Source organism: Macrotis lagotis, chromosome 1 (assembly GCF_037893015.1).
Source record: "Macrotis lagotis isolate mMagLag1 chromosome 1, bilby.v1.9.chrom.fasta, whole genome shotgun sequence".
Lineage (NCBI taxonomy): Eukaryota > Metazoa > Chordata > Mammalia > Peramelemorphia > Peramelidae > Macrotis > Macrotis lagotis.
The window spans coordinates 198,010,480-198,025,585 of NC_133658.1; the positions used below are offsets into that span (position 1 = coordinate 198,010,480).

The 15,106-nt window shown below is 33.8% G+C and overlaps 1 protein-coding gene across 2 annotated transcripts in view; it reads right to left on the reverse strand.

Annotated features, from left to right (window-relative positions):
• Positions 1–15,106, reverse strand: part of MYOM2 (myomesin 2) — a 152,830-nt gene that overhangs the window by 71,766 nt on the left and 65,958 nt on the right. For both annotated transcript variants that reach the window (XM_074209536.1, XM_074209537.1), the window contains 2 exons: positions 6,807–6,934; positions 2,078–2,261 (listed from right to left, as the gene is read on the reverse strand). In XM_074209536.1, the coding sequence (XP_074065637.1) occupies positions 2,078–2,261; positions 6,807–6,934 (312 nt within the window). The remainder of the gene's footprint in view (positions 1–2,077; positions 2,262–6,806; positions 6,935–15,106) is intronic.

Genomic DNA, 15,106 nt, shown 5'->3' on the forward strand with positions numbered 1-15,106 from the left:
TAGAGTAATCAGTATTTGAATTAGAGGAATTTTGTTGCTGTTGTTTAGTCATTTTCAGTCATGTATGACTCTTCATTATTCTGTGGTCTTATGTCCAAGGGGTTTTCTTAGCGAAGATATTGAAGTTTTTTTTTTCTCCAGTAGAAAACAGAGGTAAAATGAATTGCCCAAGTTCACACAGCTAGAAATATTTTGAGACTAGATTTGAATTCGGGTCCTCCTGACTCCAAGCCCCACACTCTATCCACTGCACCACCTAACTGCTTCAGTCAAAGAAATATGGGACTCCAAAAGAAAATGAGTCACAGGAAGAACATGATAATTATAAAGATGTATCTGAAGGATTACCATGCAGAAAACCATATTAAATTTGCTTGTTTATTTTTTTTTTTGCTATTCCCATAGAGCAGAGAAAGAAATTCCAGAGAGAGACATATAGGCTTGATATAAAGAAAAACATCCTAACAATTCGAGAATAGATATGTCCCACATAACTTTCCTGATAAAAGGTCATTTATTAGAAATTTTAGAACATTGACCATGGATTGAAACAGATAAGACACCTTCTGATGTACCTTCCAACTCTAGATAACTATTTTATGTGATTAATTTAGAGTTGGCTGATTTTGATTTTCTGATTCTTTCAAGAGTCCTTTGAGGTTTGCAGTATCCTGGGTTTATCACCACAGTTAGGTACCAATTAGTTCCAATAATGAATCCTGTGAAGTTGTCACACTATTCAAAGTTATGAGTAAATGTAAAATATGGTAATTAATTCCAGTAAAATGGAAATGCTCAATGAAACATTTTAAATGATTTTATATGTTTATTTACATACTATAAGAGCAAAGGATAATAAACCCATCTTCCAGATTTGTTTATTAAAAAGTAATAATGAAATACAGAAAGTAAAATTTAGTAATTTTTTAAATTACTGGAAATCATTCCTAAAGAGAAGTTTAAATTAAAAATAAGGAAAAATATTTTTATTTTTGTTTAAAATATTTTAACAGCATTAATTGAACTCTTCTCTTTCTTTTAAAAATTCATGCATATGCTGGTAGGTATAGAAAGTTTTAGTCACATCTCAGGAAATTTGTATGCTCACATTCTCACACAATGAACCAAGTGTAATTAGATGACTAATTTAAGAGTTAGACAGTCTTAAAATTTAAATCAAGGATGAGTTTTTTCCCCCTTTCTTAGAAATATAAGTTCTGGATGCCATCCTTTCCCAGAATGAGCTTGCTTCATCTATATTAAGATGATAAATATATAGATACATTAAAAATGAATATTTGATAATCAACAGCACACAATTGAACTCCATTTTTAAAGTGATCAAACCAATCGATGTTTGCAGGAAAAGTTTCTTCTTTATCAATTTACATTTTCTTTCACTGCCTTATAAAGTTGTCTTATGGCTACTTAATCTAAATGTAATATTATATCAAAATAACTTTCTTATTAATCATTCAAATGTGTATAACACTCCAACTTATCCTGCATCTGTCTCATTTATATGTATTTCTTTGAAAATTATTTCCTCAGTTAGAGTGAGAGTTTTTTGAGGGTTGGAACTATTTGTATATTTTATATAAGCAGAGATTAGCATGGTACTTAATATAGCATAGGAACTTTATGAACACTTATTGATAAGATTAATTTTGTAGTTTCAGGTGATTTTTTTTCCACAAAAAATCTCAGGTCATATATAATATAAATACTTCCATGCTACAAATGAGAAAACTAAGGGCTGGAGAGCCTAAGTTACAGCCTTAAGTATGCTATTAAGTAAATGTTGGATCCAGATCTTAAATTCACTCTAGACACAAGGACTAGAGCAATCAACACCACAATATGAAGTCTTTCCCAACTTTAAATAAATTTTACATTTCATAATGTGGCATAAAGTTTGCAACTATTCTATGGAGAATAGTTTTTGAAAAGGGGTAGAAAAAAAGGAATATGAGAGAAAATAGGATAAGAAAAGATAAAAATGTGCATTTTAATACTTTGTCAATTTCATGCTATTTTATGATTAAATAGTCTTTGATTATTCATTGTCATAACTTACCAATCATATCTTGTGCCTGAATTGGTACAGTAATTTCTGAAGGGTCACTGAGGCCATGTTTATTTGCTGTCAAAACTCGAAACACATATGGTTTCCCTTCTGCAAGATCAAAAACGGCATAGCGAGGAGATCTCACTGCTGTCTGAGAATTGACCCGTTGCCAGCTCCCACTACCAACCATAGACTATATCAACAATAAAAACAACAAAAAATATTTTAAAACCTTATAACTTATCAAAATTAAAAGTTCTCTATTCATAAGTTTGAATTTGAAAATCCAATCGTCTATTACTTATAGCATGAAAAGTTTTGCTAGCTCTCTTAAAAACATTTTATAAATCTATTTATTTACTTCTTGGCTAATTCAATAATATTTGTATATACAACTGTAAAATTATTTTATGTAGGGGGAATTAATTGTAGTTAAATAGATCTTTGATTAGTTTATATTTGTGTTTTGCAAAAAAAAAAGTAAATTACTGACAGAAAAACAGCATGCATCAAATAAAAATTAAAGAATTTGATGGACAAATTATATTACTTGCACTTAAAATTAACTAAATTTTTTAAAAACCTGAAGATGATACTGTTTTATCTTTTTACCACTGACTTGCATAAAGCAAAATATGTCATGTGTATCAAATTTTCAGACAACATAAAGCTGAACAATATTATAGCCAGAATTTTAAGACTGAGAGATCCTAAAATGTTAGGCCAAATCGAACAAGATGAAATTTAATAGGAAGGTTCAACAAGTAAACTACACAGGTTGGAGTAGAGGATAGCACAATTAATCAACAGTTCCTCCAAAAAGGGGTTGGGGGAGCGAGATTGCCATGCATAGTTTGTCTAACAGTACAATATTGCAGTGCAAAAAAAACCAAGTTATTGCAATTTTATTATTTCAGTCTTATGCTTTATTGAGAGGTAGTTTCCTGTTGTGATATTCCTGCTACTTAACCAAACCATAACTTTAGTTGAACTTTGGTTGCCACAGTTTAGGAAAAACATTGATGAAGAACCTCCAGAAGAGGATAACAAGAATGAGAACAGACCTTGAGATCACATTATGTAAAGAAAATGGGAATATTTTGGCTGTAAAAAAAGAAGATTTGATAACTGAAGATATGATAACTGAAGAAATACCTTTGGAAACTGAATTAGATTTTTGCTTTGTAAAACTCTAGACATCAGACTTATTCTTGAAAAAAGGAAAAACTTCCTAAGGGTTAAGCATCCAAAGGTGGAAATGAGATAGGTAGGTAATGGGTTTCTTATCACAGGATATAATTAAGTATAGACTGGGTGACCATTTGTCAAGTATGTTGCATAAGGAGATTATTTTTTCAAGTTATAAATTAGGTGCTGCATCTAACTAAAATTTCTGGGATTTCTGAGAATCTGTAAACATCTTTGAATATTTTGCTTTTAAATCTCATCATTAAGGTAGACGTGTTGCTTTAAAAATAATCTTTGAGGAATATTTATGTTGAAACAATTTGTATCCAAGTCCATAAAAGTTGCAGATGAACAATTAAGAGAAGTGACTTGAGGAGGCCACTAGGTGGCGAAGTGGATAGAGCACTGGCCCGGGAGTCAGGAGTCAGGAGTACCTGAGTCCAAATCTGGCTTCAGACACTTGATAATTGCCTAGCTGTGTGGCTTTGGACAAGCCACTTGACCCCATTTCCTTGTGAAAACTAAAAAAATAAAATAAAATAAAAAAGTGACTATATTGAAGAGTTGAGAGCTAGAAGCTAGATTCCTTCAAGAAGGAGCAAATTCCCCATTAAAAGTGGAGAATTATTTTCATTTTATTAAATAAAAGATTATTTATAGAGGGACACATGCTATCAGAATTCTAACTAATACAGTAGTCTTCAATTTCTTTTAATTAAAAAAATATACTTATAACCTGGGGAAATAATGGAACAGGCAGAAAATAGAAAAGGAAAAATTCCAATCTTTCTTCCAACTATCTAGAAACTATTCCTAAGAGGAGAATTTCAATTGATTACTGTATTTATCAACTGATACCGAAACTATTTATTTAGGCAATTCTTAATTAAAGAAAATATGGTGGTTTCAAAGGCATATTCTTTTTTTGGAAGAGGGGTTTGCAAGGCAAACGGGGTTACGGATTTGAACCCAGGTACTGCTGACTCCAGGGTCGGTGCTTTATCCACTACACCAACTAGCCGCCCCCTCAAAGGCATATTCTAACTGAAGCCAGTAACCATATGTCTTTGTATTGTTACCCATCTATTTGTGAATATATGTGTATACACACCTATATTTTGTCTTTCCAAACAAATTTTATGTACTCTCCCTAAGATGTACTGACAATGTCTTAGACATTTTTGTATCTCTCACAGAATCTAACATAATTCTTCAGCAAGTATAAGCATTATCATTGATTCATAAAGAGCATGTATTATAATCAGTTGACAAAAGTGAAATTGCATAATACTGTAGCAACATGTATAAAACTTTCTCTAAAAAGTTGATAGTCTGCTCTTTACTTTGGTTTTTTTTATTGTTTCTTTGTTCTAATAAGGTGAAGATAAATAACTTTGAGTGTGGAACATGTATACTTAAACATTTCATATTAAAATAAATGTCATACTTAAAAAACTTGTTAAAAGACTATTCAGTTGCTAAATTTGAAAATGACAAAAATCATTTATGTAGTGGGAAATATATTTAAGAGTATGTACTAAAATGTGACATAAGAGCAAGGCTAAGACTAATTTTACATTTCCCTATTTAATAACCTGGATGTATTTTATGCTCTCTTCCTTTATAAAATCTAGACTGTTTTAGTTCATCTGCATTTTATATTGAACATTACATATGATCATCAAACAGAACTAGAACATGGAAATAAAATGATAACATCAATCATATCTTTCCAAAGTCAGGTTCCTCTTTGACCTTCAAAGGAATCATATGTACAAGAAAGATATCTGGAATTTCCTTTACCAAGATTTCTACCTGTTCCAGATATTTCCACTTTTTAAGACCTTCTCGGGTATCACCTCTTCCATGAATTATTCCCTAATGGCCAAAAGAGAATCTTTTTCCAACATAGAACTCTGTTTCTCATTCTTTATAACTGTCTAATAAACATACCACTTTTCATTACAATTATTTGCATGTCTTTTCCACCAGTAGCTTATAAATTCTATGATGGGAGGGTCCATGTTTCATTTACTTTTGAATATCCCTTCCTAATATAATGCATTGCATACATTAAGTACACAACAAATAGATACTGAATAACTGAATGAAAGATGGTTACAGACAGATTAAACTTAAATAGAGGACTGAAATTAAACCAAATTATGGGGTAGGTAAATTTTGTCTTGACTATATCTTTTGCTAGTTTCCTTTCTTTTTTCCTATGTTCAAATCTTCCCTGATAGTTGCAAAGTACTTCGATACCCCATTTTGATTGTCTTAGTCCCTAATGCAGAGAATACCCTATACTATAAAGTCTGTACCCTTCCATCCAAATGTACCTGCTCTGGGTCTCATTTTTTCAACATCCTACTCTCCTACTACATGACAGTAGGTGGTAATACATTAATCAAATAAACTAATCCATCTCCCCTAATGTGCTAATTCACTGGTGTGTTGTCATCCCAGATTTTCGCCTTTAAGCAATGATACTAAGATTGGGTGATTGGACACTGTCCAAGGCCAATGGTGACAATATTTTTCACCAGAAAGTTGGCAGATGAGCCTTTAATACCCACAGACCTCTGTAAGCAACTGCCTGTTATATTATTGTTTGTCATTTATTCTTGAAGAAGACCGTGATATCAAGAAAGTGATACCATGACATGCAAGTGAATTGAATTTAATCATGGGAAGGCTGTGCAAAGTCATCAGCCTCATTCTCTTCTCTGGAACCATCTGAATTCAGTGACAAGATATAGATTAGAATGACTGGAGAAATCTTGTTCCATGGAAATTAGAGCAAATTAGCTTAAGAATCATCTCATTCCTCTTTTGATTGTAACATAAGAGTTCCTCTGAAGAGCAAAATTTGTAGCTGAATCTTACTACCTTCTCCTCCCTTAGGTTTCAATTTCCTCAACTATAAAATAAGTGAGGGGAGAATTAAACAACCTCTGAAGTTCCAGCAGTAAATTTATGATTCCCTGATCCTATTATCTCTTATGAATAGGAAAGGATAGTGAGATAGATCTATAACCAACAATACTGGTGTTCAAGTCAAACTTTACAAGATAGGTCAAAGGCAAATAGCATGAATCATGGTCTTGAATAATAATTTTTAAGAGAAATTCAGTTGTAGGAGACAGAGAAACTAGTCTGGGAGGTCCTTGCCTATACTGATGTTGGCAAAGAAGAAACAAACTATTCGGTAGCTTCTTATCTTAACTAATTAATCTTGCTGAGTTAAATTCTTTCTATATTGATGAAGCAGGCTACATAATAGCAGAATACTCTAAATAGTAGTAAATAGTAAATAGAAATTCTTATTCATTTCCAAATTTATTAGATATATTTAACTAAATCCTCATCCTTGACATCCTCTAAATACAGAGTCATATTATTGTTTTCTTTACTACAGTTTCATAGCTAAGTACCACACAGGAGAAGTGATTGGTCTGATGAGTTCTCATCTAGGAAAACGGTTGGAGTTAAAGTATAGGAGACAGCGCAAAGGTTTACCATCCAAGCAAGTGTAACTACACAGTACCTTCTCAATGAAATACATTAATGGCTCCTTGCCACGGGGAACAGGTGGCTCCCAGCTGAGTACAACATATGTTTTGCTGATTTCTGAAGCATGTACATTGGTGGGAGGTCCTGGAATCTGAACATCGCCTAGAGGAGTAATAAACTTAGTGAGTGTTAAACAGTAGATTACCCTGCAGGTCAGCACTTATGCTCCAACTCAGCTTTCTGCGCTCTTTCCTGGAGGTGCATTGCCAGGACATTAAGGACAACCATATCAGTTTTACAGTTTAATAGCAAGCTTTCACTGTTATTTTTGGAAAGCAGGAATGCAAATTGCAAAGTGCTGTTTGGCTTTACTTAGAATCAAGGTAAAATGTACCAGAGAAGTACACATAATTTTTGGATTTTTTCACATACACTTCATACTTTGTGAAGGCAATGAATCTACAAGTTATTACTTTTAACTGAACTGAAAGGGGGAAAAAGTAGCAATAGTTTCACACAGGGAAAAGTGTTTTAACTAGAAATGAGACTAACTAAAATGATGATTTGTGCAAAATACATAAGCATTAACAATTTGTACTCTGTAATGTAGAGACATTACAGAATGCAATTACCCTGTCTTTATTGATTCACTCTGGTTGCTTTCTTCTTGCTACATGCACTCGATGGTTCTAAAATAAAAAAAACAACTTCTAAAGTACAGTTTTCACCACTTTGGAAGAGCTACACAATACTTACCACAGTAATCTATGCTTTTAAATTTGAGGTTCTGAGTAGAGATTTTTTTTCAATTAATTAATGCAGTAAGTCATTTTATGAGATTGTCAGTCTTTATCCTGGTGGGGTTTTTCCCTAAGTTAGGAGATGAGTGTATGATCAAAATAATAAAAGTTTTTGAAAGAAATATGGCTTCACTGAATTTATCCTACCTTAACTATAATTTTAAAAATTAAGATTTTTTTGAGAATTATGAGAATTCATTCCCAGGACATTTTTAAATGTTCCTTAATATCCAATTGCTGTCCCTAAACTTAATCTCAAAGGAGTAATTGTACAGTCACAAACAAACAGTGCCCCTAAAAGATGACATTTCATTTGGGGATGGATTTATTACAAATATACAAGAAATTTGAGAGATGATTCGGTAGTACAGCCTAGATATGCATTTATTAAGGATCATTTCTGACAAGTGGGTAGAATTGCAAGTCAGGAGTCAGAATATCACTGGTAAAGTGCCAACAGATGAAATGGAGGGAGAAGCATCAACCACTCCCTTGGCCTGCTTTGAATTCCCATGCTTGTGTCCAAGCTTAATTTCCAAGAAATAGTTTGTTCCTTTGGAACCAAATGAACTACAGCTAAGAAAGCTATAAAGATATGAGCCACAGAACACTGACCCATGAAATCTTAAGTTCTATAGAACATCCAATTGAATGATGTTTCATTGTTAATGTCATGAACTGCAAAGGGACCAACCCAACAGTATGAAAGAGAAAGCAAATAATAAAAATAAAAAAACTTCAGTTATGGTATTTGAACTTCTATTTAATAGTCTTTAATTTCTTTAAGTATTGACTGATTTGATCTCCCTGGTGCCCAAGGGACTCTCAAAAATCTACTACACCACAATTCAAAAGCACTGAATCTTCAATGCTCAATTTTCCTTACAGTACAACTCTCATAGCCTTGCATTGCTACTGGAAAAACCATGGTTTTGACTATATGAATAGCAAGGTGAAGTCCCTGCTTTTTAGTATGCTACCTAGATTTGCATTAGCTTCCAAGGAGCAAGTATTTTTGCTATGGTTGGTTTTTTTTTTGTTTTATATTTTATCTCATAGCTGCAGCCTCCATTTACAGTTATCTGAGTCCAAGAAAATAGCATCCAACATTGATTCCATTTCTTATCACTTAATATGACAGGAAATGATGGGAGTTTATTTTTTGTTTGTTTTATGCTAAGCTTCAAGTCAGCTTTTATACTTTCTTCTTTCATCCTGATCAAGAGGCTTCTTATTATTCTTCATTTTCTGCCATCAAAGTGTTATGGTATGCATAACTGCTGGTATTTCTCCTGGCAATTTTGATTCCAGATTTTGATTCATCCAGTCTTACATTTCACATACAAGTTAAATAAAGTAATAATATACTTTATGATACTACTTTCCAATCTTAAACCAATCCAGTTATTTCATGTTTGGTTCTAACTGTTGTTTCTTGAACCATACTTAGATTCTTCAAGAGACAAATAAGAGATCTGGTACTCCCATCTATTTGAGGACTTGCTATATTTTGTTGTGATCCATATAGTCAAGGGTGGGGCAGGTAGGTGGTACAGTGGATAGAACAATAGAGTCAGGAGGACTGGAGTTTGAATCCAGCCTCAGACATTTACTGTGTGACTTTGGGCAAGTCACTTAACCTTGATTGTGTCACATCTAGGACCATCTCCAGTCATCTTGATTCATATCTGGTCACTGGACCCAGGTGGCTCTAGAGGAGAAAGTGAGGCTGGATACTTAGCACAGCCCCCCCTCACTCCAATCCAAGTCATGTGTTTGATATAGCATCATCTGCCTGATGTCACGGTCTTCTTCGAAAATAAAGGACAAAATATTACTGTCAAGAGTTTTAGGATAGTTAATAAAGTTCTTTTTTCATAATCCCACAAATATTGGCAATTTGGTCCTAGCTCCTCTGCCTCTTTGAAAACCATCCTGCTCTTCTAGTAATGCTTAGTTCAAATGTTGCTGAAATCTAGCTTGCAGAATGTTAAGCATAACTTTACTGGCACATGAAGTAAAGTACAATTGTTTGGTCATTTGAACATTCCTTGGAACACTCTTCTTTAGGATTGAAACATTAAACTGATCTTTTCCAATCCAGTGACCACTCTGAAGTTATCCAAATTTACAGGCATATTGAGGGCAGCACTTTAACAACATCATCTATTTTAATTTTTAATAACTTAGCTGGAATTGTCACTTCCACCAATCTTATCATTTAGCAATGCTTCCTAAGGTCACTTGATAATTCTCCAGGACATCTGACTCTGCATCAGTAACTAGACCAGTTATTGATATAATAACAACTTTCTTATATAGTTCTTCTGCCAATTCTTGTCAGCTCTTATTAATCTCTTCTGCTTAAGTCCCTTCACATTTTTTTCCTTTTATTGTGCCCATTTTTCCATGAAAAAATTCCCTTGGCATCTCTGTTTTTCTTTAGGAGGTCTCTTTCTTTTTCCTATTCTATTGTTTTCTTCCCTTTCTTTGCATTACTCATTTAAGAAAACTTTATCTCTCAATATTCTATGAAATTCTACATTCAGTTAGATATCTTTTCCTCTTTACATTTCTCTTTGTACTTTTTGTTTTCCTTCTTTCATCAGCTATTTGTAATGTGTCCTCAATCAGTTTCTTTGATTTCTTTCAGGCCTGTGAATCTTTATGCATAGTTCTTCAGGAATTCTATCTGATCTAATCTTTTAAATCTATTCATCACTTCCACTTCATATTCACGAGATAATATTTGTGTCATAGCAACATGGTCTCATGGTTTTCCCTACTTTCTTCAAATTAAATCTGAATTTAAAACTCATGATCTGATTGATGGCCAATTCCAAGTCTTGTTTGAACTGACCATTTAGAACTTCTCTGCTTTTGGCTTCAGAGTATTTAATCAAACTGATTATTATATAGATTATCTAGTGACATCTATATAGAGACTCACAATTGGATTGTTGAAATAGAGTATTTGTTATAACCAGACAAAACTCTATTAGTCTCTGCTCTGCTTCATTTTGTTTTCAAGAGCAAACTACCTGTTATTCCAGTTATCTTTTGATACTTTTACATTCCAATCCCATATGATGAATGTCACATATTGTGTTGTAGGTCTTCATGGAACTAATGAACTTTGGCTTCTTTGTCATCATTGGTTAGAACACAGACTTATTTCTGTGCTATTGAACAGAATTGGATTTAAACAGATATCATTGTCATTGTTGCAATTATACCCCAGTACTGCTTTTTCATCCTTTTGTTAACTATGAAGGTTATTTTAAAAGAGATTTTTGTCCACTGTAATATATGTAGTAATCACCTGAATTAACTTCACTATTCCCACACATTTCAATTCATTGACACCTATGTTGTCAATATTTAATCTTTCTGTATCTTGTTTGACTAGCTCCAGCTTTGTTTGGTTCCTGATTCTGACATTTCAGGTTTTTATGCAATATTGATCTTTATATCATCAGACTTTTGTCACCAGACATCTGCATCTGAGCTTCCTTTTTGTTTTGGACCAGAATTTTCATTAATTAGTATAGGAGTTTTCTATGGTTGCACTCCACCCTTCTTCCCCAGTAGCATGTTGGACATTCCAACCTGATGGACTCATCTTTCATTGTCATACCTGTTGTTATTTTAATGTTGTTCTTGGTGTTTTCTTCATAGAGATACTATGTCTGTCATTTTCTTCTCTTGTGGAACACCTTTTATAAGAATTCTCTACTATGACCTTGCCCTCTTGGGTAACTATACACAGCATATTTTATGGTTTCACTAAACTACAAGTCCCTCTAACACCACAAGTCTGAGATCTAAGAGGAAAGTAATCCTTCTAAAATAATTCAATTCAAATCATGTAAATGTATTAAACCCCTACTGCTATGTATAAGGTCCTGTGCTAGGTCTTGGGATACAAAGACAGGAGAAAATATTTGCCCTCAAGGAATGTGCAGTCTACTGATAAATTACTCTCTCTCTCTCTCTCTCTCTCTCTCTCTATATATATATATATATATATATATATATATATATATATATATATATACATATATGTATATATATATGCAGAGAAATAAATACAGTATATTATGTTTTAAGAAGAAATATAGAGCTAATCATAGGGGAATACTGAGAAAAATTTACAAGAGGAGTTGACACATGGACTGATATTTGAAGGAAGCTGATTAGACATTCCATTAGAAACATCCTGCATTCATTTACAGACATCCAGTAAGTAGCTGATAAAAGGGAGCTAGAGTTCAGGAGAGATCTTAATAGGTTTAGGAGATAGACAGAAAGACAGACAGATGGATAGATAGATAGATAGATAGATAGATAGATAGATAGATAGATAGATAGATAGATGATAGATAGATAAAGTTGTAGAAAGAAAGGAGAAAAAAGCCAAAGACAGAGCCCTGGAGTACAATCATAATTTTTAGGTGAAAGATAGATAATGAATGATGCAGTAAAGGATACTGATAAGAAGCAGGCAAACAGGGAAATCAGTTTCATTTCCAGGAAGTGAGAATATACAGAAGGGGGGCACGGGGAGGGGGAGAAAATGAGAGAGAAACCATGTCCAAGTTTGCAAAGAAATTAAGTTAAAGAGGACTGAGAAAAGGCCATAGAATTTGGCAGTTATAAGATCATTGGTAATCCTGGAACTTTTAAATGAGATGAATCAGAGGACTCAAAGATAAAATTCAAAAGTTTCTTAAACATTCTAATAATATTCTAGGATGTTTAACATTGTTATTCACTGATCAAATTGAATACATTAATCATTCATTCTGATATGATTATCGTGGTTTGATCATTTGAAGTCCTCCTGATTTGACTACTGAAACTGGATCTAATATGCTAATATTTAGTTCTTAAGAGTACACTCAGTTCTTGAGAATTTACTCTTCATCTTTTTCATTTTTTTCTTTTCCAAATTGTATCAAGAAATTTGGGCATGGGAAAGACTGTATGGGGAATCTTCATTGGTGATTTCATGCTCATTTCCTCCCTGCTGAGCATACTCTTTGTATTTATCTCACTGTTTCATATATTAAGTGATTTCTTTTGTAATTTTTGCCCTTCATTTGATTACAAGTTCCTATTTGTCATATTGAATTAAATATGCTCTCTCCCAAAAAAAATTCATTTAAAATTTGTCAAATCCCTCAATGGCAAAAAACAACTCACATAGGGCAAGTGCTCAGAAGGGGGTCAGAAGAAGAGATAAAGGGACACCCTGAAGATCTCTCTTAAGAACTTTAGAATTGCTTATGCAGCATGGGAGACAATGGCACGGGACCAACAGCATGACATACCCTCATCAGAGAGGGTGCTGCTCTTTATGACCCAGGTAGAATTGAAGTAGTTCAAAGAAAATATGAGATAAGTCAGTTTAAACATCCCATGTGTTCACATGTACTATTTGTGCCCAACCTGTGGTAGATCATTCCAAGCTCTTTTTGGTCTGATCAGCCATAGTCAGACATTCTCTAATTCATCTATAACATAATAATGTCATTGCGGTCTTCTTTGACAACAAAGGACAAGAACCAACCAACCGACTTCTCATACTTTCCACAATGAAGCACACATTCAATGAGGAAGATGTTTTGATGATGATACCTATATTAATATGGTTGCTAGTTAATTTGCAAAGCCCTGGTCTAAGAATCTATTATCCTTTAATTTTATTCAGAGGAAAAATAAAAAAAATGAGAATGGTTTTGTTTCAAGCCTAATATCTTACCCAACATCTTAGAAGGGGTTGAGGTGCTAAATAACAAGAAAGAAATCAGAGGCCCATAGGATAATAGGATAATATTTCCCCCTTCAACATTAGGGTTGTAAAAGACTTCAAAAACTAAACACAGAGTTTATAATTTATCCTAGAGTGGAGGGCACTTAACCTTTTTTTATGTCATAGACATTCTTGGCAGTCTAATGAGGCATCTGGACCTCTTTTCAGAATAATTTTTAAATGTCTTAAAAAAAATTCAGAGAATTCCAAAGAAAAACAATCATCGACAGTTATGAAAATGCTAAGAACAAAAACAAGTTATGGATCCCAGATTTAATAGCCATATCTGTTGGCATTAGGAAGTCCCCAGTTAAGGCTGAGGATAGTGATGTAGTCAGATCTGCACTTAAGGAAATAACTTGGGCAGCAGTTTGTAGGATGAAATAAAGTGAGAAGAGACTTAGTTAAAGTGATAAACTAGGAGGGTTGTTGTAATAATTTGGGCAAGAAGCATTGTGTAGTGGCTCCATAAGGAGAAAGGACTTTGTTGTGAGAGATGTTGGAGGGATAGGAATGGAAGATTTGACAACTGATTGCTTATGTGAGGTGAGGAAGAGTGAGAAACTAGGGACAATCCAGAGATGACAAAACTGGGAGATTGACAGAATGGCAGTGCTTTTGACAGAAAAAGGGAAGTTTGGAAGAGAGATGAGGTTTAAAGGAAAAGAAAATTGTTCAGTTTTGGACATCTTGAGTTAGGACATTGATAACTGGTGAAGTAAAACTGGAAGTCAGGGGAGAAACTGGGGCTCAATATATAATTTAGATCTGTGAGATATCTCAATAGAGATAATCACATTGTTGAAGAAGAAATGTTTATCTAGACTCTCCTACAATATTAAGGAACTATTATCTGTTCTTTTCAGTTATTTTCTGAGTGCCACAGACTCCCTCTCCATTATTCAGTTTGATCCTCTTCTCAAATGTAAATTCACCAAGATAACAGAAATCAACCTCACCCCTTTCCATCTCACTCCTCCTTCACTTTCCTGGTTCTTAGCCTTCCAAGTCCCATCTAGAAGAATCATTTCTTGGCCCTCTTCCCAGATTCCTTCCTGACCAGGAGGTGGGCGTGATTCTTCATAAAAATTTGGCCAACACCCTCCTCCATTCTGGATCCATGTGGGTCTAAGAATGGCTATTTTCTTCCCCTTTCTTAAATGTCTTTGTTATTTGCTTTTTTGAACTTTTTATAACTTGTGAATTTGTAGTAATCTCTGAACTATTGCACAACCTCTGAATTAAAATGCAAGCCTCTCTTACCTCTGGGGTCAGATGGTCTATCACTGAATTTTTCACTTAAGGGCTAAATTGATCTTTAACCCCCCCTTTCCCTAAGGGCATTTTCTTGTCATCCTTTTAGTGAGTTTTTCAGTCCCTTCAAATGAACCCAATCTTTTAGCCTCACTCTTTCCTTAAGGGAGAGGGCATTTTCCCATCATCAAAATGATCATGACTAAGACCATGAGAAATGCTGAGGTCAAAGAGAGAGAAGAGGACCCAGGATAGAGCCTTGGGGAACAATTCTGTTTTTGAATCCTTAGTCTTGTAGGAATAAGTGCTTGTTCAATTAAATCCCTAACAGTCTATTAAAGATAATGTAGAATTCTTCTGTTTCCCTTCCTCATTGATACAATTTAGATATTACAAAATACTGAGGCAGTTAGATGACTCCATGGACAGTGTTGTATTCATAGTCAGGAAGATCTGAGTTTGAAT